The following is a 23,590-nucleotide window of genomic DNA, read 5'->3' on the forward strand; positions in this document are numbered from 1 at the left end:
GAGAGCTGACGTCTACCATCTAAAGTCATGGAGAAGGTTTTACAAATGTTTGTTGATCTGTGTCATGTGTAAGTAATCTGAAGGTTATTGGCCTACATTGCATGCATAGAAATTCCATGCTTTAAAAAGTACCCTGCTTGTGCAGTATTGTGTTTGATTTAGTGTTTGTAATGATGACATTGTGAACACAATTGAACTATTGTTTAATTTATCACGGAGCAACTTTGACCACCCAATTCTGTATCAATTTACAACCCTTGAAAAGAATTAATTCACCTGAAACATACACCTTTGAAGCTGGTCCGTGATAAAACTATTAGTAACATTTACTTAAAATTACTGTGTTAACACTATACCCTAGTTTACATAATGTGCTATGTCATAAAAATAAATAACAAATGTAATAGAGGCTGCAACTTAAACGTGATTCCAGACTATCAGTTTACACCATCCAAACAACTGTCTTTTCAACAGGATGTATTAAAGCAGGGGGCTTTGTCACTTGCGTAAAGAACCTCCCTCCACCAATCTGTGAACATCAGGCATCAAGTCCCTCCCACTTACATACAAGGACCGCCTCTCCGACACCGCAACTCTCAACTCCGTTAACCATTATTTAATCATTCAATTATTCAATTTCCCTTTTTTCAGGGGAGACATACAGAGGCCTGTTTAGACATGAGTAGGTTGGTAGCAGCTGAATAAAAAGCACCTAGTCCCTCATGTTGCCGATTACTTCACGGTACGGAGGGAGAAAGGGCGCACGTCTGAAGATTTGAGACATGCCCAGTGCTCCTCCTCTGCACTATGAGGGATCAGGTGAGGAGGTGAGGAGAAAAGAGGCCACGGAGACACACAAGGTGAAAGGTCAGAGTGAAGGCTTCTGCATGGCACCAACGATGGCGTTATGGGAGGATGAGCAGATAAGTGGATGAGAAGCTAATCTGTCCATTGCTCCACAGTTTGTGTGTGCGTGTGCGTGTGTGAGAACAGGGTTACTGTAGGTAGCGGTAGACCTTGAAGCAGTGGTTTCCAGAGTCGGCCACCACCACGTGACCGTCGGAAGTGAGGGCCAGGCCCTGGGGGCCGTACAGGGGGTCTGCTGAGGTGTTTATGTAGGACAGGAAGGAACCGCTGCCGTCAAACACCTGGGTCACAGACAGGGGGAGCGAGGGAGGGAGAGAGAGGAGAGAAGAAGAGAGAGAAGAGAGAATGAGAGAGAGAGAGGGACAGACAGATAAAAATACATAAATACACAAACACAAATGATCCAAAAGGATCAAACTGGCTAGAGACCATTACATTGGAAAGAAATCTAAATTGCTACCTGAATACGACTGTTGCCCCAGTCTGCTACTATAATGTTGCCGTTGATATCCACAGCCACTCCTGTAGGAGCATTGAACTGGCCGTTCCCCTCGCCGTTGGATCCGAACTTCAGCAGGAATTCCCCCTCCGTGTTGAACACCTTCACAGAGTGGTTATGGAAGTCGGTCACGATGATTTCATTGTTGTGGTTGACCGCAGCAAAGTGAGGTCCTAAAAGGAACAGGTTCAGAAGAGACTGAGGTTGTGATTTGGTAACAATAATACAGGGACTGTCAGTTTGGCATTAACTGGAATTTGACAGTGGAAATGGTTTGCAAACAATCACATAGGAACTGGAGACATGATAAAACGTGAACATGCTCACGCACACCTTGAAAAGCAATGACATTAAAGACAATTAAGCAACACAAAGGGAAAGTGAGCCCTTTTTGATAGAATGTCCCTTCACAAGGTCAAAAGGTCAGAAGCCAAAGGTCATGGCTCTTGACTGGGCGTCCTAGCCAGATTACGATCCTCATACTGCATGCAGGTGTGAGTAAGGTCAGACAGGAGGAAAGGGGAGGGCACTTATTACCATTCAGTGTACCTGCAAACTGCCTGTCGCCATTGCCACGGTTACCAAACTTGGTGACTAGCTTGCCGTTGGGCTGGAAGATGAAGACACAGCAGGCCTTGTTGTCCACGATGATTATGTGGCCGTTCCTGTCCACCGACACACCCTTGGGACCCATCAGCTTGCCAGAGCCTATCTTAGTCTGGAGGAAGACAGGAAGTAGAAAGAGTATTGAAACTTTGAGACCTTATTCAAGACTCTGTTCAGACTGACATCCGAATGGATTAGTAGCAGCTGTGTCTCTGAGCTAATACTTTCCCCTATCCAGTCACGTTAGATCGGATACTATCCCAAGGGGAGGAGGAAGGAAGCTACAGACTCTTTTAGTTCTGGAGTTATACTTCCAAGAATTCTCGAACACTTATAGAGTTCTAGTTCCGAGGCAGGGGATACTAACAAAATTGTGAGCCTACGGGCTAGCTGATGGTAGTGAGGTCAAGGAAGCTGAGGGTCCTTACCTTGAACTTGCCGTCGCTGGAAAAGATGCTGACCCACTTGTTATCATAGTCAGCAATGATGATGTCACCGTTGGGGTGGACAGCCACGCCTGTCGGCCGCTGCAGTTGCCCCGGAGACCGCCCCCTGACGCCAAAGCGGCTCTTAAACTGCCCGTCATTGGTGAAGATCTGTACGCGCGAACACACACAAATGCATCCATTCAAGCACACACACAAAATACTGTTTAATTACATCCTCTTGAACATATGATCTACAACTATATTTGCTGTGGACCTACAGAACAACAATTGGGAAACAGTCATTTGCACACAAAAAATAAAGTGACCAAGTGTAAGTTTCCCATACCTGGACACACTGGTTGTTGCTGTCAGCGATCAGCACCTTGCCCTGGGCCGAGGAGGCCACGCCCTGTAGGTTTGTGAACTCTCCTTTGTTTCTTCCCTTTGTTCCTGGAGAGCAGAAGTGACCGGAAACTAAATATCAGTCCATCCTTTCTCAAACAATAATATAACAGACTGTTAAAATAATAACTCTAGTGGATATCTACAGTATTTTGATTCAGCCTGGATCCTTGTCAACTGTCTTGAGTTTGCTGTTGCTTTTCCAAAACATTAGTCGCACAGTGGTGACATGCGACGGTGACAAAAAATATAGCTCATAATAGCTGAGAATAATACACTACAAGTGGTTTAGTTAATCCACGACTGTTTGAAGTCAGAGAGGTGTTTAGTTCACATCATAGAAGAAAAAGAAGGCGAGAGAGAGAGAAAAGGAGGGAAAAACAGAGAATCAGAGCGCTGGGTTGAAATCTATATCAAAGAAAGCCTTTGTGTCTGACGTCACAAAGACAGCTGGTCTTTACCGATCCTGAAGATGAGATCGTCCTCGATGGGGTTCTCTTTCCTCTTCCCGGTGCTGTACATGCTCGCCGGCCTCTTGATGGCCTTCTGCTTCACGTGCCCGCTCCCCGGCGACTTCAACCTCTTCTTCACGCCGTCAGACGTCGGCGACACGTCGGCCGACTTGGCGGCCCTGATCTTGAACGGGCTGCCTCTGATATGCTGGTCGTAGAGGCGCAGCGACAGCGTGAAGCTGCCCTCCTTGGCGGCGGTGTACAGGTACTCGTACGTCCCGTTCTTGTTGTCCAGGATTTCGCCGTCGCCGATGCTGCCGGCGGGCGTGGCGATCTCTGCCGTGATGGCGGCGTTGCCCATCTTGCACAGCTCGCCGTCTTTGTCCTTGGTCGTGATGGTGACGGAGGTGGGCAGGCCTGCCACGCACTGGCGCAGGCCCTCGCCCGTCGCCACCGTCTCGGACGCCACGGCGTTGGTGGTCACGATGGTGCCCAGGTTGTGGATGGACTTCTTCAGGCCGTCCGTCTCCACCAGGAAGTCCAGCTGGTGGTTCTCGCCGGGCTGCAGGGGGAGGTCCTGGATGGCCAGCTCGCTGAGACGCTCGCTCATCTGCTTCTTCACCAGCAGGACCTCGGCCTCCGTGCCGTGGCTCAGAGCCTGCTCCGTGAACCTGCAGCTGTTTTTGATGCCCTCCTGGCCTTGCAGCAGGGTGTCCAGCTGGGCTTGGAGCACCTGGGGCCCCCCCACACACACACACATGTGCACAGACAGACACACACACAGACATGCACGCACGGATGCACATGTGCAGAGACACATGTGCAGACGCACACACAGACACACACACAGAGGAGGAAAGGACAGACACATGTTAGATGCAAAAACATATACATATTCTGAACATGTTGATGAGTAAACACAATCATGCACACCTAATTACACACACACACACACACACACTTACAGTACCTGCATCTGGCTATCACACTCTTCTTCACCTCCCAAAGCAGAAGCCATTAGCCTTCTCTCTTAGAACCAGCCCTCACTGGGTAGGAAAACTACACTCAACCTAACTATTAAAAAGAGAGAAAGATACGAGAAGAGAGGGGAGGGGAGAGCGAGAGAGAAAGAGACAGAGAGAGAGGAGAAGAGCGATCACGCCCAGAGAGAAGGACCGAGAAAGTGCTTCATTTCCTAGCGCAGTGCGCTGGGGAAACCAACACCATGGTGTTGGCTGTCAAATCTCACTGCATACAAGACACACCCTACCTCCAACATGCCTAACAGTACATTAGAGTACAAAGACACAGCTCGTAATACACTGATAAAGAGATACAGACCTAGCAAAGTCGTATAATAGAAGAGATAGATAGATAGATAGATAGACACTACTCTCTTTTTTTACTTCAGTCTGAGGACTGTCTTTGCTGTTCGCAGAATCATTATCCAATCATGTGATCAAACTCCCAAAGGGGAGGAACCTTGGGGGGGTTGGTAGCCAAGTACAGTGATTGGGTCTCTGGGTTGGGGTGGGGCTTCAGCTCATTTGACCCCCTCCCTTCACCTCTCTCTCTCCCTCCCTCCCTCCCTCCCTCCCTCCCTCCCTCCCTCCCTCCCTCCCTCCCTCCCTCCCTCCCTCCCTCCCTCCCTCCCTCCCTCCCTCTCTCTCTCTCTCTCTCTCTCTCTCTCTCTCTCTCTCTCTCTCTCTCTCTCTCTCTCTCTCTCTCTCTCTCTCTCTCCCTCCTCCCTCCTCCCTCCCTCCCTCCCTCCCTCCCTCCCTCCCTCCCTCCCTCTCTCTGTCCTCTGCCCCTCCCAAGTCTAGATTTCTTCATTTATCAGGCCAGTTGGGCCCAAGGCACCAGAGGATAAACATTGTATCTAGTGTTGACCAGGGGCTCAACAAAGCCTCAACTGTATGGGTAAGGATTACAGAAAGTGAAGAGTTTTCTACGTGTAAATTATATACTGATATATATATATATATATATCACATATCAGTGATACCTTTATAGAAAAAATAAAAAATCTAATATACATATATTTTTAAATCATTATGTTTGCCAACCAGGAGAAAATTCCTGCTCTTATGTTATCAGTTTAAACCTTTGCTTTCACCCTCACATGTAAACATCCACATTACTTGACATTTCGCTTGCACCATACGGCATATTTGAACCAAGAGTTCTTCCAAGTTTTCACACATTTGTTGTAGCTGTGCTCTGACCTTTTGCTTGAGACCGTAGTTGACCTCCAGTTCCATGAGCAGGACGCTCTTCCGGACGTTGAGGGTCTTCTGCAGCTCGTCGAATGTGGTGTGGATGTCCCCCTCGATTGAGCTCTTCTGATTGGTCAGCTGCTGCAAGATCTCTGACAGTACCTGCAGGGCCGAGTCAATCTCTGGCAGCCTGGGGGAGAAAGAAAGAAAAGAGAGAGAGAGAGAGAGAGAGAGAGGGAGGGAGGGAGGGAGGGAGGGAGGGAGAGAGAGAAGGAGAGAGAGAGAGAGAGAGAGAGAGAGAGAGAGAGAGAGAGAGAGAGAGAGAGAGAGAGAGAGAGAGAGAGAGAGGGAGGGAGGGAGGGAGGGAGGGAGGGAGGGAGGGAGGGAGAGCATTGCAAAGAAAGACAGTTAGGAAGGAGAACAACTTGAGGGGAAAAGAAGGAGTGGTTATTTCCCTGGGTCTTAATAGCTTGGTGTCCCCCAAGGGTCCAAGCTTGGCCCTGCCTGTTTTTCATTTATTCCATTGTAATGGAGGTTTTCCGATACAGAAGGGCACATGCTGGGGTACACAACACCAAAATGTGGTACCTGTTTTTGACAGCGTCCAGCTGGCCCTGCAGGGAGGCCTTGTGTTGTTCCACCACGTCTCTGAGGGGAACGGTGGGATGGTCGCCATGCTCGCCGCTTGTACACTCCTGACACATGGCCGTCTCACATTGTGGGCAGTAGAACTCCATCACCTTGGCAACACGGAAGTTCAGAAGTACAGAGTTTGTTGGCACCAGGAAATATTCTACTAAGTAGGAACCGTGCCAGTGGAAACTCCTCTGAAGCACAGGGACTTAACACGAACAATACACCCCCAGGAACATTAATAATGGCTGCCTCACTGCAAATCCCATACATTCATGAAAATAAACCAGTTGATATGGGGACCAAAGAGACTGAGGAGAAGAGAGGTGAGGGGGCCAGAAAGAAACAGAGAGAGAGACAGAAAGAGAGACAAAGTGAGAAAGAGAGAGAGAGTGTGACAGAAAGAGAGAGAGAGACTGTCATAGTCTGATATGTCATGGCTAATGAAGGTCGACCCAATCAGAAATGATCAGAAATGTCAGTCGAAAAAGGCTATCTACTAAAAACAGTCAGCTGCTCAGTTTAATTATTGAAAGGTACATCACGTGTGTGTGTGTGCGTGTGCCTTACATTCCCCCCGTGGTTGGGACAGGAGAGCGGTTGACCCGTGGCGACGGAGGCGATGGTGTCAAGCGCCGCCGCCTGGTGGGTGTGGCTGTCGGCCGGGCGCTGCAGGACGTCCATCAGGTTGGTGATGAAGAAGTTGCTCTGGAGCGCCGCCACGCCTTTCTCCGGCAAGATGGACGTCTGGCGACACACGGGGCACGACAGCGTCAGGCTGTGGGCCGGGATGTAGTTCTGCAGACACCTAGGAGGGGCAAGGAGCAGGCATCCAACTGAGGAGGGGGTGGGTAAGATCTAATAAACACTCCAATAAGAAAAGAGGAGGCACACAAACACACACATACAGACACACACACACACACAGATAGCAACTAAGCAAATTAGCCTCTTGGGTCGGTGCTAGTTGCGTCATGTGGCTCTCTAGCGCTCTGCAACAACGAGAGCAGAGGAGACAGGCTCTGTGTTCTCCGTAGCACAAAGACAAACAGACTTGGAGGATGACACTGACCAGCCCCAGAAGTACTATGAATTCAGGGTGACACAGACGGCAGCCATTTTGTAATGTTCTTGCTGTCATTCACTGTAACTGACTGGCTTAAACTACCTCAGGAATATGCCCACATCTTTTCATTAACTAGCAGACACACTCAACACGCATAAACAAACACACAACCCACACATCACACAAAAGAGCTAAGAGAAAGGAAAAGAACATGTGCACTCACTTCTCACAGAATGTATGCAAGCAGGGCAGAACTTTGGGGTTGTCGTAGCGATCCAGACAGATACTGCAGATCAGGAACTGCTTGTCGATCTGGTGCACCACTGGGCTGGGGATGCAGGAGCCCTCACTGGCCATCCTAACACACAGGGGTCCCTCCGCCTCTCACCCTGCGCCCTGCGCAGAGGGGGAGAGAGAGAGGGTGAGGAAGGGCGATGTGTGCAGGCTCTCGTACGTCCTCCACACACCACTGGGTGCCATTTTCAAAGAAGAAGATCAAAGGTGGTCACAGATGCAAACACACAGCTCAGGAACCACACCGACACGCCTGCAGGGGTGCAGGCGGAGACAGTAAGAGAAATGTCCCACTGACACACACGTCATACATCCTTACCCTCCTTCCTCCAACAGACAGAGGAAATACAAAGACTCACACACACACACATTAAGGGTCAATGACAGTGTGCAAGCTAAACAAACATCCTATGGATTGTGTTTACTATGTTTGCTAGTAGAGCATCAATAGGACAAGCTGTTTGACAGTTTGGTCATGTAGTCTATAGAACACACTTAGATAAGACTGTTTGTTTACAATATCTCTCACTCAAACAAACTGTTGAATTTTTCGCAATAAATCCCATAGAACCGGATAGTCAAACCTATATGACTACTATCCAGTACTGTAGCACATCGCAACATCACAACAATGTGCTTCAATCGAAAGCTTAAATTACTTTCTGAAGTAATTAATGACTGAAGTCAATCACTTTAAACTGTAAAAAATCTCTCCATGTGACAACCTGACCCAGAGGCTGGTTGAAAGGTCAAATTCAGATGATGGAAACTGCCTGAATGATGGCATCCATGCCAACTAGTCAGACAAAGCAGAGGTTTGCCATAGAGCATGGGCCATGTTCCAAACTGACCTCTAGCCTCTAGTTCTAGCATCTAGGTATAGCCCCTATAGATAAAGTGTATCCTTGAAAGGATTGGACTGATTGTTGAACTACAGCCAGCCGATTGAAGAGCTAGATGGAGGTGAGGCTGTGCTACATTGGAAACTAGTGAAGCAGTGAAGATGTGAGCTTGTCCCTGTAGTTAAGGGACTACAGTGCTGATCTTTTCCAAGAGAAAGTACTAATAAATATTTGATTAGGTCTGGAAAGCAAAGTCTAAACAGCAGGTCAGCACAGTCTGCAGATAGTCGATGAACGCTGACTCACAGCAAACACAAACAGCGTACAGACTTCTTCAACATCCTATACCAAGCAGAACATGAACTCATTATATTGGTATATAGGCTGCAAGCTCCACTGCCATGTACCCAGAGAGTCTTGATGAGGAACTACATTGTATGATCACATCAGTCCTGGATAACCTGAACCACAGATGTTTTAATCACAGCTTACATATGGATGATAAACTTCCCCCAGACCTACCGGCATAGTCATAACATCTGGATCAAAATGACCAAACCCTTCCTGTCAACCTGTCAGGTTTTGAATATCTATCATCGAGGCCTGCTTTAACAGAGGGGCGTCAGGGCTAACTGGAACAGATCTGGTACCTGACAGACAGTAGCTGAGCTTAGAATATGTGTCAGCCTCTTTACCATATTTAAGACAGGCAAAGAAACAGGCCAGGCCTTGCTGCTGTTAAGACCCCCAGGGAGAATCCTGCTATCTCGCTGGCTCTCTCTCTCTCTCCCTCTCTGTGTCTCTTGCTCTGTGTATGTCCCTCTCTCTCTCTCCCTCTCCCTTTCTCTTTCTCTGTCTCCCTCTGTCGAGTACAGTATGTGCCAGAAAATAGCTTGAGAGAGGAGAGAAGAATGGGGACCCGTTGCCTTGGCAACCAGGATGGAGAGGAGGTCAACTTCATCCATGTGACTTTTGTACATCCTAGTTACCCATGTTGGCACTAGTCTGCTTTTTAACAGTGACGGCATGATTGACAACAGTATTGATCAGTGGTGTTTTCTCTGATAGTCGAAAGGGAAAGAGGGAACCCTGTTACTTCCTGATATATTTGTACCCTAACCACTCCTTTACTACCACCCCCCCCCACCCCCTACCCTCCCTCCCACCGCACACACACACACATATAATCTGTAGCCACAACGAATGATGCCTGAACAATTCCAGGAAGCAGACAGGCAGATAAGTAGTGCATGAAATATGGAAGCCATCATTAAAACCTTCAGCCCTCAAATCCCTCTGTCAGCCACATCCCAACACAACACATGCCAACACAACACAACCCCACAACCCCTGTCCTCTGCCACACTGCAGGGTGAGGATGCATTCCGCTACAAATGTTACATAATCTTTATATAAGACAGTCTGTGCCAAATTAAATGATTTCTGCTGGATTGATCGATCTGAGTGTGGAGCAGCAGTGTGTTACAGTGTAGAAAGCATGTTACGGCTTAACTCACATGTAAAGTTCAATTTTGCTAAGCAAATATTTGATTTATTGAATGCCCCTATTCCACAGCTGCACTTAATACATTGCTACTTAATACATGAATACCCTCATTCATCACTCAATCAATACATAAAAAGCATGAAATGCTCTTTTATTTTACCACAATACTGGAATGAATTGTAAATAAACAAGTCGGAGCACTTACGCGGTCCACAGCACCGACTCCTCACAGCAATCAACAGGCGTCACCCATCCCTACACACACTGTCACGACCACAGTGCCTGCCAGCCAATGCAAGCTCACAGAACCAGACTGTACCATGTCCTGCCAGTCAACAGGAGCTCCATGACGCACCAGTGGAGTCACTCAGGGTGAACATCGCCCCGCATACTGCCACTGGGAGAGGACTCTACCCCCCCCCTCCCTTCCAGGTAGAGATGAGTTGATCCGGCTTTAAGAAGCGCTAAGCCATGAAAGAGATGACGATATGTACGAGGAGAGAGGGTGAGGGAAAAAAAATTAAGATGGGAGGGCGGGTGGGGGCAGAGGGGGAGAGGGATTCATTGAGAGAGCGTCGTGGATGTGTGGACCTGCATCTGTACTCAGAGCCAATCAATTCTTGTTACATCATCCTCCCTCCCTCTACCCCTCTGCCCTCCATCACAGTCTCTTTCCCTTTCTCTGTCTCCCTTCTCTCTCTCTCTCTCTCTCTCTCTCTCTCTCTCTCTCTCTCTCTCTCTCTCTCTCTCTCTCTCTCTCTCTCTCTCTCTCTCTCTCTTCTCTCTCTCTCTCTTCTCAGTTTCTCCTGCCCTCTCTCTCCCTCCCTCCTTCCCCTTCCGCCCATCTCTCTGAAGTTAATGCTGGCTCACTGCAGCTAGCACAGCTAACACAGCATCCTGGGAAGGGTGGGCAGCAGCGGCAAGAAGCAGAGAGTGGATTGGCTGACAGCATGGAGCCCAGCCAATGTGAAAGAGAGCAACCGGTGTGGTTCAACTCAGGGACCAATGACAGGGCTGCTAACACCATCAGAGAAAGTATCGGTGTGTGTGTGTCTACGCATTTTGCTGACTCACTGCACACACCGGCGGAGAGTGAGAGAGCAAAAGCTGAAATAGAGAGACATGCTCGGAGGACGGAGAAGGAGAAAGAGAGAGGGAGGGAGAGAGAGAGAGAGAGAGAGAGAGAGAGAGAGAGAGAGAGAGAGAGAGAGAGAGAGAGAGAGAGAGAGAGAGAGAGAGAGAGAGAGAGAGAGAGAGAGAGAGAGAGAGAGGGGGGGGGGGTGGGGAGGAGACTGTGAGGGAGAGAGCGTCGACCACGATCAAAGAGCCAGTCAGATATGCCCACGCATGCAGGCACATATGTGCACACACACACAGACCCAGACACACACACACCATGTCAACAGTGAAATACTGCATAGGTGAATTGAGGTCAACAGAATAGCTCTACAGCAGAGAGTCAAGCCATCTGTAATGTTATCTCAACATGCTACTTCTGAAGGCACAGTAACTCGAGTCAAACGTAACCCACGAATGTGTGCCTGCTTGGAGAGGCGTGACAGAATAGAATACAACAGAATAGAAACTTGAGTCTCAATCCCACAGAACAAAAGTTCTTTCTTGTGAACTGGTTGCATCCTGTCTACATGACTACACACTCTCATACCTCACTGCTTCACTAAGAAAAGCGACTTGCACAAAGACAAGAGAAGACCTGGACCAAAAAGAACGCCAAAGACAAAGCGCCCTACGCAGGGTCCACTGTATCTATTGAAGGCAAAGAACCCCTTCCTTTATGGAGCCTGAATCAGAGAGCCCTCCGCCCAGCCTTGAGCCTAGACCCTGGCCCACAGGCCGCTGGTAGAGAATACTGATGAGACGGCATTCTCAGCCAGGCCTCATCTGATGGGAGAGGAGTCCACTCCGAAGACGGCACGTTAAACACATCACTGACCGTGCCTGGCCGAGTCCTTCTGAATCTGAGAGGATGCACACACACTTGTTAACAATCCTCACAGAGTTTTTTCTGCTCCAGCGTCCACAATAATGAGCCAGTCCGACACAGAACACACACAGAGCAGTGTGTTCCCTCTCACAGTCCAGACTCTGGGGCGACATGGTGACTCATACAGGCCCGAGGCTTGAACCTAAAGTTGAAGGTAAGTATACCCCCCCCCCGGCGCCCTGACCCCCCCCGCCCCCCCCCTTTCGGTCTCCTGTACTCACCAATCCTGTTTGGAGACAGTGCCCCTGCTCACAGCCCCCCTCACTGTTCTGTCTCGCTCAGCTCAACGATCCTATCAACACTCCTGCCCCTCTTTCCCTCCCCATCACACAACTCGTTCCAGAGCTCTGACCTCAGCTGTTTTCCCCCCCCTCCCCCCCCCCCCCCGTCTCTTTCTCTCTCTATTTCCATTTCTCTCCATCCCTTCACTCTTTGGAAAGTGCCCTGCCAACACAAAATCCCTCGTCACCCTGTACAATGATGATTCTACCAGAAAGGGCCGCTGGTGCTTTCAAAACGTAAACAAGCCAGAAAGACAGCGCCCAAGAGACATCCTGCTGTACTGCTGTACAGGACACACACGTACAGTAGAGGCATAAGGACCCTGTCCCACTCACCAACACTACACACACACACACACACACACACCAACCCTACATATCACCCCCCCCTGCAAACACACACAAACACGTGCAGCAGGGGAGCAGTCTAACGCAGGCTCAGCGTTTTGCCACCAGGCACTCCTGCAGCTGGTCAGTGTCAGACACTGAAGCTGCAGCGAGTGCAGGGTATTTACAGAGCTGGAGAGACCGTGTTAAAGAGGCCCAGCGTCCCACCGAGGAATCCTGAGAGCCCAGCACACACAAACACACACACCTACGCACACACACACACCTACGCACACACACACACACACACACCTACGCACACACAAACACACACACACCTACGCACACACACACACACCTACGCACACACACACATACACAGATATGCTCACACACGCACACACAAACACACACACACACACACACACAGATATGCTCACGCACGCACACACACACACATACCACGAAGGCAAGGGTAGTGGGAGAGGCTTCACATTATTAATACTAGTCAAGTCCCCCCACACACAGGACACTCCAACAGCACCAGGCCTGCAGCCCTCCCTACAGACCAGCTAGACACACACACCTAGTGACCGATACACACCTCGCTGAGACAACGACAGATCCACACCTAGCTGTCCCAGCCACTTAAACTTGCCTCAGATGGACAACCTGACAGGAGTCTCATGCCATCACATTCATCACTCTTCAAATCCAAACAAGCAACTCAGCACAGCTGAGTGGTTGCTGTGCAAGTCCTTGTTGGGTAACTAGGGGCCACCATCACCATAATCACACCAGACATGATGATGAGGGTGATGTCTTCATACCCCCCACAGGAAGGCATCTCCGTCACTTAGCTTGAGGGCCATGATGAAAGCAATGTTGAGAGGTCTGAAGTGAGGATTTCTTAGCTCTCCTCTCCTATAAAATGAGGATTTACGACAACAGTGTTTATGGTTTTCAATATGAAAAAAATTCAATAAGACGACATTCTGCTTTTACCTTGTGTGCTTAAATGTTTTAACATGAACAGACCCAGCATCGTATCCCTGGATATCCCAATATCCTTACCTTCCTCCATCATCCTATAGAACCCACACCACTTCAACCAGCCATTTGTTCATCCACGTCAAGATTCATATATTTGAAGATGACATTCAGTAGTTGCTTGGATAATCCCAATCTGGAGCGCAATTTCTGATTATGGTCTGTTCGCAGGCTCTGTGTGCTTTATTGTTGGCAATGGTGAGAAAAGCCCCTCCCCCGGTTGAAAGGACAGTACGCACACATACACACACCACCCTCACACACACACACACACCACCCTCATGCACATACACACCATCCTCAGACACCCACACACACCACCCTCATGCACATACACACCATCCTCAGACACACCACCCTAACCCACACATACACCTCCCACACACCACCCTCACACACACATACACACCACCCTTACACACGTGTACACCATTCTCATGCACACGTACGCAATCCTCTCACACATACACACACCACCCTCATAGACACACACTAATCTAAAATGTTCACCAGAGAAGGGATGATGAGAGATTATGGAGGGCGGCAACACGGTCAGGACCCTCACCATCCCCCCTCCTCATCCCTTCATCCCCCCTGCTCCTCCCTCCCTCCATCCTCCCCTCCTCCTCTTTCATTACACCACCTCTGTCTCCTCCTCCACGTCCCTCCATCTCTCCCCTCCTTCTCTTCACTTCAGATTGCCCCCTCACAAAGCCACTAATGGATTGAAACAGGTCACTCTAGTTCAAACAACATATAACTGCATAGCAGTGCTTGTGTGTGAGAGTGAGTGTGAGAGTGTGTGTGTGTGTATGAGTGAGAGTGTGTGTAGGTGTGGGAGGTTATCAGCGTGGGCAGACAGCAGCATGACGTCAGTATGAAGACATTAGAAACTCTGACACAGGGGTGACAGCAAATGTGTATTGATCTATGTGGTAATGAAATACGATATCTAGCTCCAGCACTCAGCTGGTATCCATTATAGAGACAGTTAGAGTATTCGGTATCTGGTCTGGTCTATGTATTTAATGCGATAAACCTGGTTTTAATACACTGGCTTCATTACGTAATTTCAGACATAACATTTTTGCAGGGGATTCAATTTGACATTACCAAGCTGACATACTAGAGTATTAGACCATTTCCTTTTCAGTTTGAGAATAATTGTATTCAAATGAACCCGTTAGAAGGAACACTGGTCATATTAGTCCTCGACATGGTCTAGTCAGTGATTGGTTGATAGTTGACAGATATGCAGCGGGAACCTTTTTCCTCTGGCCTGTCACTAACACAATTGCAGTCCCTTATTTGAGGTCATTGTAACACACACAAACACACGTACACACAAAAAGACACACACACAGTATTGTCTCTGCATTGCCCTATCTTCCGTCCTCAGGCTGTGTGGTTAGCAGATGTGGATCTGAGGGACGGTTACCCTTCAAGATGGTTCTGGAACAGGACTGTTACAAACATTCACACACATACACACTCAATTAAAATATGTGTGCTATACGGAAGTACCTGTATTAAACATGCAAGCTCAAAAGTCAACGTTATAATGTGGATAGCGTTGACACAGTGAAGCAGACTCACATAATATCAAAACCAGCAGAGATCTTTCAAGTGAAAAACAGGAAACAGGAAATTAGGTTATTCAACTCACACTAAATAACTGCAAATGTGTCACAGGCACCCAGGAGTAATAAAGAAAAGAAAAAGAAAGTATAAATGCCTGCAAGGGACACAAGATCTGAGCAGAGGGGAAGATAATTGAACACCTGTAAGATGAAAAACGATGTAGATCTTAAGCATGAACTAGTTAAACTAGTTGAACATGTAACACATGCTTGTTAGAGCATGTGTTACACCATGTTTATAGTGGGTTATTACAGGTGCAATGTGGCACTTTCAGTTTGTACAGGAGGTGCACACAAACAAATAAAGACACACACACAGTGGTCTTTTCTTGCAGATCATCTCTAAAACTTCACTCATCCCCCTTCCACCTTCGTCGAACCAAATCTCTCCCTACTAATGTCCAGCTGTCCATTTCTCTCTTCCACTCCTCTCTCCCTCTCCAGCTTCTCCCTCCATCACTGACAGTAAACCCCAGAAGAGCAGCACTTACTTCAGCTCCATGTCTGCTCTCCTTGTTTTCCTCTTCCTCAGTGTGAGAATGTCCACGCTGCCCTCTCTGTCAACTAATCCTTCTCATCTCTGACACTGTGTGTTGCGTGTCTGTGTGTGTGTGTGTGTGTGTGTGAGAGAGAGAGAGAGAGAGAGAGAGAGAGAGAGAGTGAGGCTGGTGTTATAATAACGCAAACAGACTGACAGGAAGCTGCCGGGGTGAGCAGAGAGGGAGGGGGAGGGGCCCTGTCGTCAGGGGAGATGAAGCAGCCAATCGCAGGGTCGTTTGGGTGCTCAGGGGCGGCCCCATAGTGTGTGTGGATCTAAAAAGCCCACAGAGGCCGGAGGGAGGAGAGAGAGAGAGAGACAGATAAGAGGAAAGGGAGTAGGAAGGGATCTGCTAAATGACAGGAGCAGAGAGGAGGAAACAGGACGTGGCTGCAGCCAGTCAGACTGTCGATTGACGTTGTCATGACATGTTGTGTCGTTGTCATGACATGCTGTGTGTTTGAGCGCCGCAGATTAAAATGTCATATTTGAAGAGTAAACAACTTGCATACAAAATAAGCATACAGGCATGTTTTCTGTATACCTGTTTGCAAAAAATGATTAAACATTAAAGTTATCATATCTAAGGTATTTGCCTTCTAAAGACAAACTCGTAAGAAACTGAAAAACAGACTCAGAGATCTTAACTAAAGATCCCCTGTGAGGTAACGGATGAAGTCATGGATGAGGTCATTGTACCCAGGTACTAACACACAGGGAGCTCCAGGCACAAGTCCCACAGTGGAAGATCCCCCCCCTGAGCTTGGATGGTTTGTTAGCTTTAATAACAAACACATTCTCTCCATCTCAAGTCTCCTGTTTTTTTCTCCAGAGCTGATGATGACAGCTCTGAGGTAACGGTTGGCATAAAAACTACATTTCCTACTCATTAGCAAGGGAGTATGTAACTAAATCAAGATGGCCACTGTAACATTTCTTCTTCAAGAATTCTGAACACAGAGTTGTCCAACAAACTAATTTCAGCACTAAAGCAACTGTAGTCATCTCTTCCATGAAATAACATTTAATGATAATTGTTTTGCTCCCCCCCCCCACCCCCATCTCTGACATTCCATGCCCTTCCTATATTCGTGTGAAAAAGAAAGAAAAGACAGTAAGGATAAAAATGACCCGGCTCCACTAGACCATGCTCCAGTAGACCAATCACAACCAATGATTTGAGGCCCTAACATGAGATCCACCCAGGAGGAGGATGAGAGGAGACAGGGTTTTGACTGTAGCCTGACTGTGCTGGCGGACATGAAGAGATCTGGAGCAGCGTGGTGACAGCAGACAAGGCACAGCGTTGGCAGAGCACTCCTTCATGCTTGGTGGAAGAGCGGCTGCAAGAGCCTGGTCGGTATACACACGCACTCGCACACGCACAATATACATTGTCATAGACAAAACACACATGCTTGAACGTTCATTTTGCTTCACAGACTGGAACAGGTCAGGTCATCAGCGCATAAACCTTCCTCTTCCATCTGCCATTCCCTCATTCAATTTAATTCAATTCAAAAAAGGTCAGTCCACAAGATCATCTCTCCACACTCCCAATACACCAAGGAGCGCACTGAAACATCACTCTGCGCTTCCGGTACCAAGGAAACCAGCTATTGTGGTGTGTGTGAGTGGGCAGGGGGGAGCGGGCCACCCGTAGACACTATCAACACGCCTCTCATATTGCAGAACTGAAGTGAGACCTCACCAGGGAAGCAGAGGAACACAGCGCTTCAACCATGCGGCTTTACATTATATAAGGTGGTTCACCAAAGCCTTATGTGATTCATATCATGTCTGAACAGCATATTGTACACAGGTTAAGCATGATTAGGAATCACCCAAATAATCCATACATGTAGAAGACAAAGCCACATAGTATAAGCATGCACACACAAGCGCACACACACAAACTCAAACACACACACACGTGGTCATGGATCACTAAACAGGTTGGTTTCCAATTCAAACCAATTAGCTCTAGCTAGTCAAAACATCACATGCATGACCCGTAGTCCAGCTCTCATCCAGACGCCCATCGACCTCTATCTTAACAGAGGTCAGGAGGTCGCAGGACAGCACTGCCCTGGGCTTCTGGGGCCTACGGTATATTTCCAAACTGGAAAGCATCAATACTCGCATCGACAGCTTTCCCACACCACTGGAAACAGTCAATACATTCCTGAGTGTTAGGATACAGGAAATACAGACTGTTAGGAGACAGGGAAGACACTGGTAGGAGACAGGAGAGGACAGACTATTAGGAGACAGGAGAGGACAGAAGACAGGGATTCTCTGTGTGCACCATGTGACAGACATACTGAGGCATCGAGACAAAAAGGAAAGCAGACACAAGTGACAGCAGTTGGGTTCGACTCATTTTTATGCTTAGACAACCTTGAATCTAGGCCTAGAGTTGACCTCAGGACTTTGAGTTATGGCTGTTGAGCGACATTGAGCAAGAACGCCTGGGAGATTACATACGTACAGCAATACTTTTAGGTTTGTGACTGTAAAGAATAGTGACTTCATTTCCTGACAGATTCTGTGCTGTAGATTATTACATACAGTAAATATAGAATCGTATCCCTTGTGACCCTGTCTAGGGCTGCACTGCAGTGTTGCAGCAGAGACAGAGCTACGCACCCTGCTACATACTGCACCATTCGCTACTTCCTGGTCTCACACACACTTAGCTGTGATGTCAAACTACAGAACTAAAGTACAATGCACCTGAGCTTGGGTCTAGGAGAGAGGGTGAGGAAGGAGAGCGTGACAGACAGACAGAGAGAGAGAGAGAGAGAGAGAGAGAGAGAGAGAGAGAGAGAGAGAGAGAGAGAGAGAGAGAGAGAGAGAGAGAGAGAGAGAGAGAGAGAGAGAGAGAGAGAGAGAGAGAGAGAGAGAGAGAGAGAGAGAGAGAGAGAGAGAGAGAGAGAGAGGAGAGTGAGTGGGAGAAAAAGAGAGAGAGGGAGAGGGAAATGGAAAGAGAGAGAGGGAGATTATGTAATACGACTTTACAGTCCACGGTCTCAATCTGCTGAGTGGTAGAAAGGGTTGGCAAAACAGGAATGTAAATTTAATGAAAGCATAGTGGTCTGTTTGAGGGAGGCAATCTTACTAATTAATGTGATGACTGGCATCTAAATGTGTGCGTATGGAAGGCTGACCATTCACGGAAGGAAAAGAATACAGTAAATCCCAGCATTAGTCTTGCCTTGAACCACAGTGATTGACAGATCATAAAGTATGTTTTTAAAGCTAAAAAGTCCTATATCATTAATGTATGCCATCCATAAATGACCCAATTTCACTGCATGATTTCACTGATCCTCCACTTTCAATTTTATCATTTAAGTTTGATGATTGATGTCAACATGATGTGACAGAGGATGTCCTTTTAGACAAAGCACTACCTAAGCATATTCACATGACCACAGTAGTCAAGGTCATAACATAGCAACAGTACACTCACAGGACCTGATACAGCTCTTACGCATACATTTAATATAAGAAACCCTCTGGTTGTTGATCTAGAATAAGTTACCATCAATCGTTTTAACATTTACGGCTGTTAAAAGAGATTTAACTTGGGACAGTGCCAAATGTAATTTCTTGAAAGCACTACTGGAGGGGGTCAACATATGCCTGATGATGTCATAGGCTCTCTGGAGACCTTGAGCATCATTCACAAAGCATGAGTCAGCAATACAGAAAGACAAGAATCCCTTCCAGCTTTATATCCACTCACTTCACCCATGTAAAATAATATAAATACATCCTAAATAGTGACTGTCTGACCATGTCAAAGTCTTATGCGTGCATGATCTGCCAAAGTAAATTAATGTTGATATTGTGGATTGATAACAGGTGTCCGGCAATAAATTAAACCACTGGAAGTTGGAGAGACTTTATTATTGTAATATTTCATTGAGGGGTTAAGTGGTTTCTGTGGCAGTGATTGGAAATTCAGACGACTACTTTGACTAGTATAGTGTCATATTACATTAAAGTAACAGAGACAGAATTGTACCAGTTCGACTTATTAAGTCCTGCATGAAAGTATAAAAACACTGCAGTCTCTTCAGAGTAAACAAGGCAATCTAGCCTGTAACGGAACACAACCAGGTTCCTAATTTATCATAACACTGTCACCAGTGGATACACATAGGTGTGTGTGGATCTTAAACAATTAGTAAAGAACTTGCACCATGTACTGCATCAGTGGTCAACATCGTGTAGATGACTACGTAGGTAAAAAAAAAAAAAAAAACGTTAAACAATACTTCGCTTTTCCATTCGCGTTTGACATAGTAAAGATCACCCGTAGTTGACGCGCTCGAACCACATTTTCAACAAACTGCGATATCCCAAACAATTAACATGCGATTCAAGTTCACGCACCACACTCCTGTACACATAGCTTACATGCCGTAGCCTACATCATGGGAAATTGATGACTAACGACCTTTTTACTCACGTTCTTTCACAGCAGATGTGGTCACTCTGCGAAATATTTTGAATTAGTTTGAAGTTCTCGCTCTCCTTGCTGTGCCTAGACAAGAGATCCAAGGGAAAGCGCGTCTTCACTGCCAGATTCAACGTATGAAGTGGGGCAGAGCAACGTGTTTCTGTGCAGTTAAAGGGACATCTGTAGCGACTGTCGGGCATGCGACCACAGCGGGATACACATGCATTAACCAAATCCGCTTAAAAACCACATCAATATTGCATTCATTGCAATGCATGTGCATCAGCCCATGCACAGAAATAGACCTAAGATTCATGCAGTATTAAATTTCTTTTTATCAGTTTAATGTTAAGGGTTTACATAGCCTACTGTTCCTCGCACTGTTCGATGTTACTTATATATTTAAAAATGTTTAGCTATCTTTGGCAGATGATCCTACATGATTCCTCTTCTGCATGCAGTGTCAAGGAGGGCATCCCGCGTGCTCAAACCCTTGGTCATAGTAGTTTCCAGGGGAACCACTCTCTGCAGCCCCTCCTTCTTTCCTGAGGGAGGCTGTTGCCATAGCAAACATGCATTATGCAGCAAACCTATGAAAGCCTCTTTTGAGACTTTTTTTCTTATTCAAAAAAAGGGGGGGAAAGAAAGTTATTTGCATTCCTTTTTGATTACAGAATTCATTGATAGTAACAAGGGAGAGGCACGCTATGGGATGTTCATGTGTTAATGTGTGTGTGTGTGTGTGTGTGTGGGGGGGGGGATTAGGGTATTTTCTTTTGAAAAGAAGTGCACTGCCTATGCTACATTGTGAGAAAGCTAAGATAAAAACACAGTGTGCCGAACACTCATGCAGAACCTTGTATCATATCTCAGAGCCCAAGGACTTCTCTGCTGGCAACTGAAGGTGTGGCTGAAATGTATGCAAAGCAACATAATTATCTGTGTAACTAACTACTCACATCCTACAGACACTCTGATTCCTAAAATCAGAGTATTAGGTTGTGTGACACTCTGCACCTGCTGCCACCATTAGCTCAACAGTGCATGATGGGATTAGAACACACTCACACATGCACGCGCACACACACCTGCCTGCAGTAAATCATTAATTGGTCCTTTTGTCTTATTGATGATGTTATGGTGTTGATGTTAATATGGTTAGTGAATGACAGATGTCAGAACATCGGTCTTCAAAATAAACCATGTTTTCTCTGTTCATCCTAATCATTCCTTCAAAATATATTTCAACAGATCTCCACTGCAGGCAAGAACATGTAAGACTAAATAATCCACTGAATCTTTAGAACACCAGACCTCCTGCTGAGTCTCACTAGGGGTAACTCAGACATTACAGCGCAGTCTGGAGAGATGTAATTGGACCCACCTTCTCTATGTATTTATAAATGATTATGAAAGTTTTAGATAAATGGCTGGAATGAACAAATGAACAAACTGCTGCTGCAAAAAAACTTTGGAAACACACAGATGTATCAGTTTGTGTTCATTTCATAAAATAAAACTCACCTCTATGATCATAGTTTTAATTGAATCTAATTCAAAACATGGGGTAAACTATCTGCATAACAAAGGTACACTATGGTGTATTCTCAGTCAGGGCCCTTACCCCATGGTTGGCATGGTTTCTTTTCAGTCTTGGATGCAGTCTTTGTCTCTCTCCTGGGGGAGGGCTGGTTGGGCGAGCGTGTAGGGAGGGGTGGTTGCCACTCTCTGATCACATCATAGAAGGATCTGGAGACAGGGGAGAAGGAGCCTATCACTGTCACAACAACAGAGCTAGCCTGATTACATGAGCATCAACCTCAAACAGGGACTTCCTTGAGGTGGGGTTGTCGCCTGTGTGGTGTGATGTTTGATAAAAAAAAACATGAAATTCTAGGTGCATTATTTTGAAATGTTTATCATTATGTGACCAGTTAATATGAATTCTATAGAAACCTTTAAGTTCTGATGTTTCTATTCCTGTGCATGTCAATGTATATTTACACACCCACTAGTGGCTGAAATCCTCATATGACATGAGGACTATCTGGAGATATGCCTGCGAAGAAGACTTCCTCAGTCCCGCCATTAGCCTCTTAGTGCTAATCACTCTGGCCACTGTTGACGTCCACAAGCTAATCCAGCTAGCCACTCCAACGGGAATCAGTGAGTGTTTGATCTAGAGGGGTGTCCCACAAACTAGCTGATCGTGGTGATGTGGAACAGTCCTTTCTATAGTGACATGCTGATAACATCGGGCCCTAAATGGACATTTGAAAGATCACCTGTGTGTTAATGTGACACATGGTCCTGTTAATGTCATTCAAGCTTTTCAAACACAAACGGATATAAAAATGTACACTGTTCTAAAACAAAATTGGCAATTTCTTCATTTAAATCCTAAAATGTACATAATTTAAGCTCTACATTTTTTCAAAGACCTTATCAGTGCAATGCAGTGTACTATCAAAGTCACAATGTGCAGTGGAGTACGCTCAAAACACAGGGTTAGTATCTGCTGCAGCACCAGCCATGGCTGCCACTTACCCTGGCCTCGGTGCTAGTATCAGCTGAGTCTTCCTGTTTACCAGCTTCAAGCAGCATCCTGTTTAAAACGCTCTCGTCCCCCGTCAGACAAACAGTTCCTCGAGGAGCTCAGTTGAAGCAATAAGAAGAAGAAAAATCACTGTCTTTGTTTTGAACGCTACTATGCCTCGCCACTAATAGGTCATTGTGGTGAGAATAAACTCTCCAGGAAATATGAAGTGAAAGTGAGGATTCACCTGTGCTTCAGGTGTACAGACTGAGCCAGAGCAGGATTAAGTAGGATTGAGGCGAGGGTATAATCCTTGGCGCATGAGAAGAACGATGTTGATCTTCAGGATAAACGTGTCAGGTCATGAGACACTGCATTGAAGACGTGGCTCCAAACCAGGCATGGTGACCGTCACCTCTCCTGCTGGCTCTGTAGTCACTTCAGGGCATGAACCTGCAACTGAGAGAAGGAGTGTGTACTACTACTAATGCTCTATTATACTTCAGACATGAGTAGAATGAGTGGAGTAAAGACATTACACGTATGCTTTAACCACTGATACTAATACTAAGACTACCAGTATAGTATCTCTTCATTTCCTACTGTAATACTAATTCACAAACAATTTTTGATTTGTAATCAACCAGTAGTTAAAGTGCACATTCTAAGAATGTTTAAAAAACTCTAAATACTTTGTGGCAAACTGTAACCTGGCCATCCTGTCTTTTCAAAAAGGTTTTGTGGACAGGTGAAACCAATAACTTGATGGTAAGTGCAAAGTATGGAGGTGGAAAGGAATGCTCAAGGTCCAAAGCATAGCACATCATCTGTGAAACATGGTGGTGGGGATGTTATGGCCTGGGCATGTACGGCTGCCACAGGTACTGGCTCACTCATCTTCATTGAATTGTTGCACTGTCTAAAGGTTGC

General features: G+C 46.7%; 1 protein-coding gene across 5 annotated transcripts; it reads right to left on the reverse strand.

The window, feature by feature from the left end:
- Positions 1 to 507: 507 nt before the first annotated feature.
- Positions 508 to 21,860, reverse strand: trim2a (tripartite motif containing 2a). Of its 5 annotated transcripts, none has more exons than XM_062477320.1 (11): positions 21,749 to 21,860; positions 7,393 to 7,565; positions 6,674 to 6,911; positions 6,059 to 6,210; positions 5,480 to 5,660; positions 3,264 to 3,987; positions 2,747 to 2,850; positions 2,401 to 2,568; positions 1,904 to 2,084; positions 1,328 to 1,539; positions 508 to 1,148 (listed from the first exon to the last, which is right to left on the reverse strand). In XM_062477320.1, the coding sequence occupies exons 2-11, from the start codon at positions 7,524 to 7,526 to the stop codon at positions 996 to 998; spliced, it is 2,247 nt and encodes a 748-aa protein (XP_062333304.1). In that variant the 5' UTR covers positions 7,527 to 7,565; positions 21,749 to 21,860; the 3' UTR covers positions 508 to 995. The 5 variants fall into 5 exon arrangements, with proteins under 5 accessions (XP_062333304.1, XP_062333301.1, XP_062333305.1 ...); XM_062477317.1 differs by lacking the exon at positions 21,749 to 21,860 and adding an exon at positions 20,134 to 20,315; XM_062477321.1 differs by lacking the exon at positions 21,749 to 21,860 and adding an exon at positions 20,134 to 20,314 and having other exon boundaries at positions 1,916 to 2,084.
- Between the last annotated feature and the right edge of the window lie 1,730 nt (positions 21,861 to 23,590).

Source organism: Osmerus eperlanus, chromosome 14 (genome assembly GCF_963692335.1).
Source record: "Osmerus eperlanus chromosome 14, fOsmEpe2.1, whole genome shotgun sequence".
NCBI lineage: Eukaryota > Metazoa > Chordata > Actinopteri > Osmeriformes > Osmeridae > Osmerus > Osmerus eperlanus.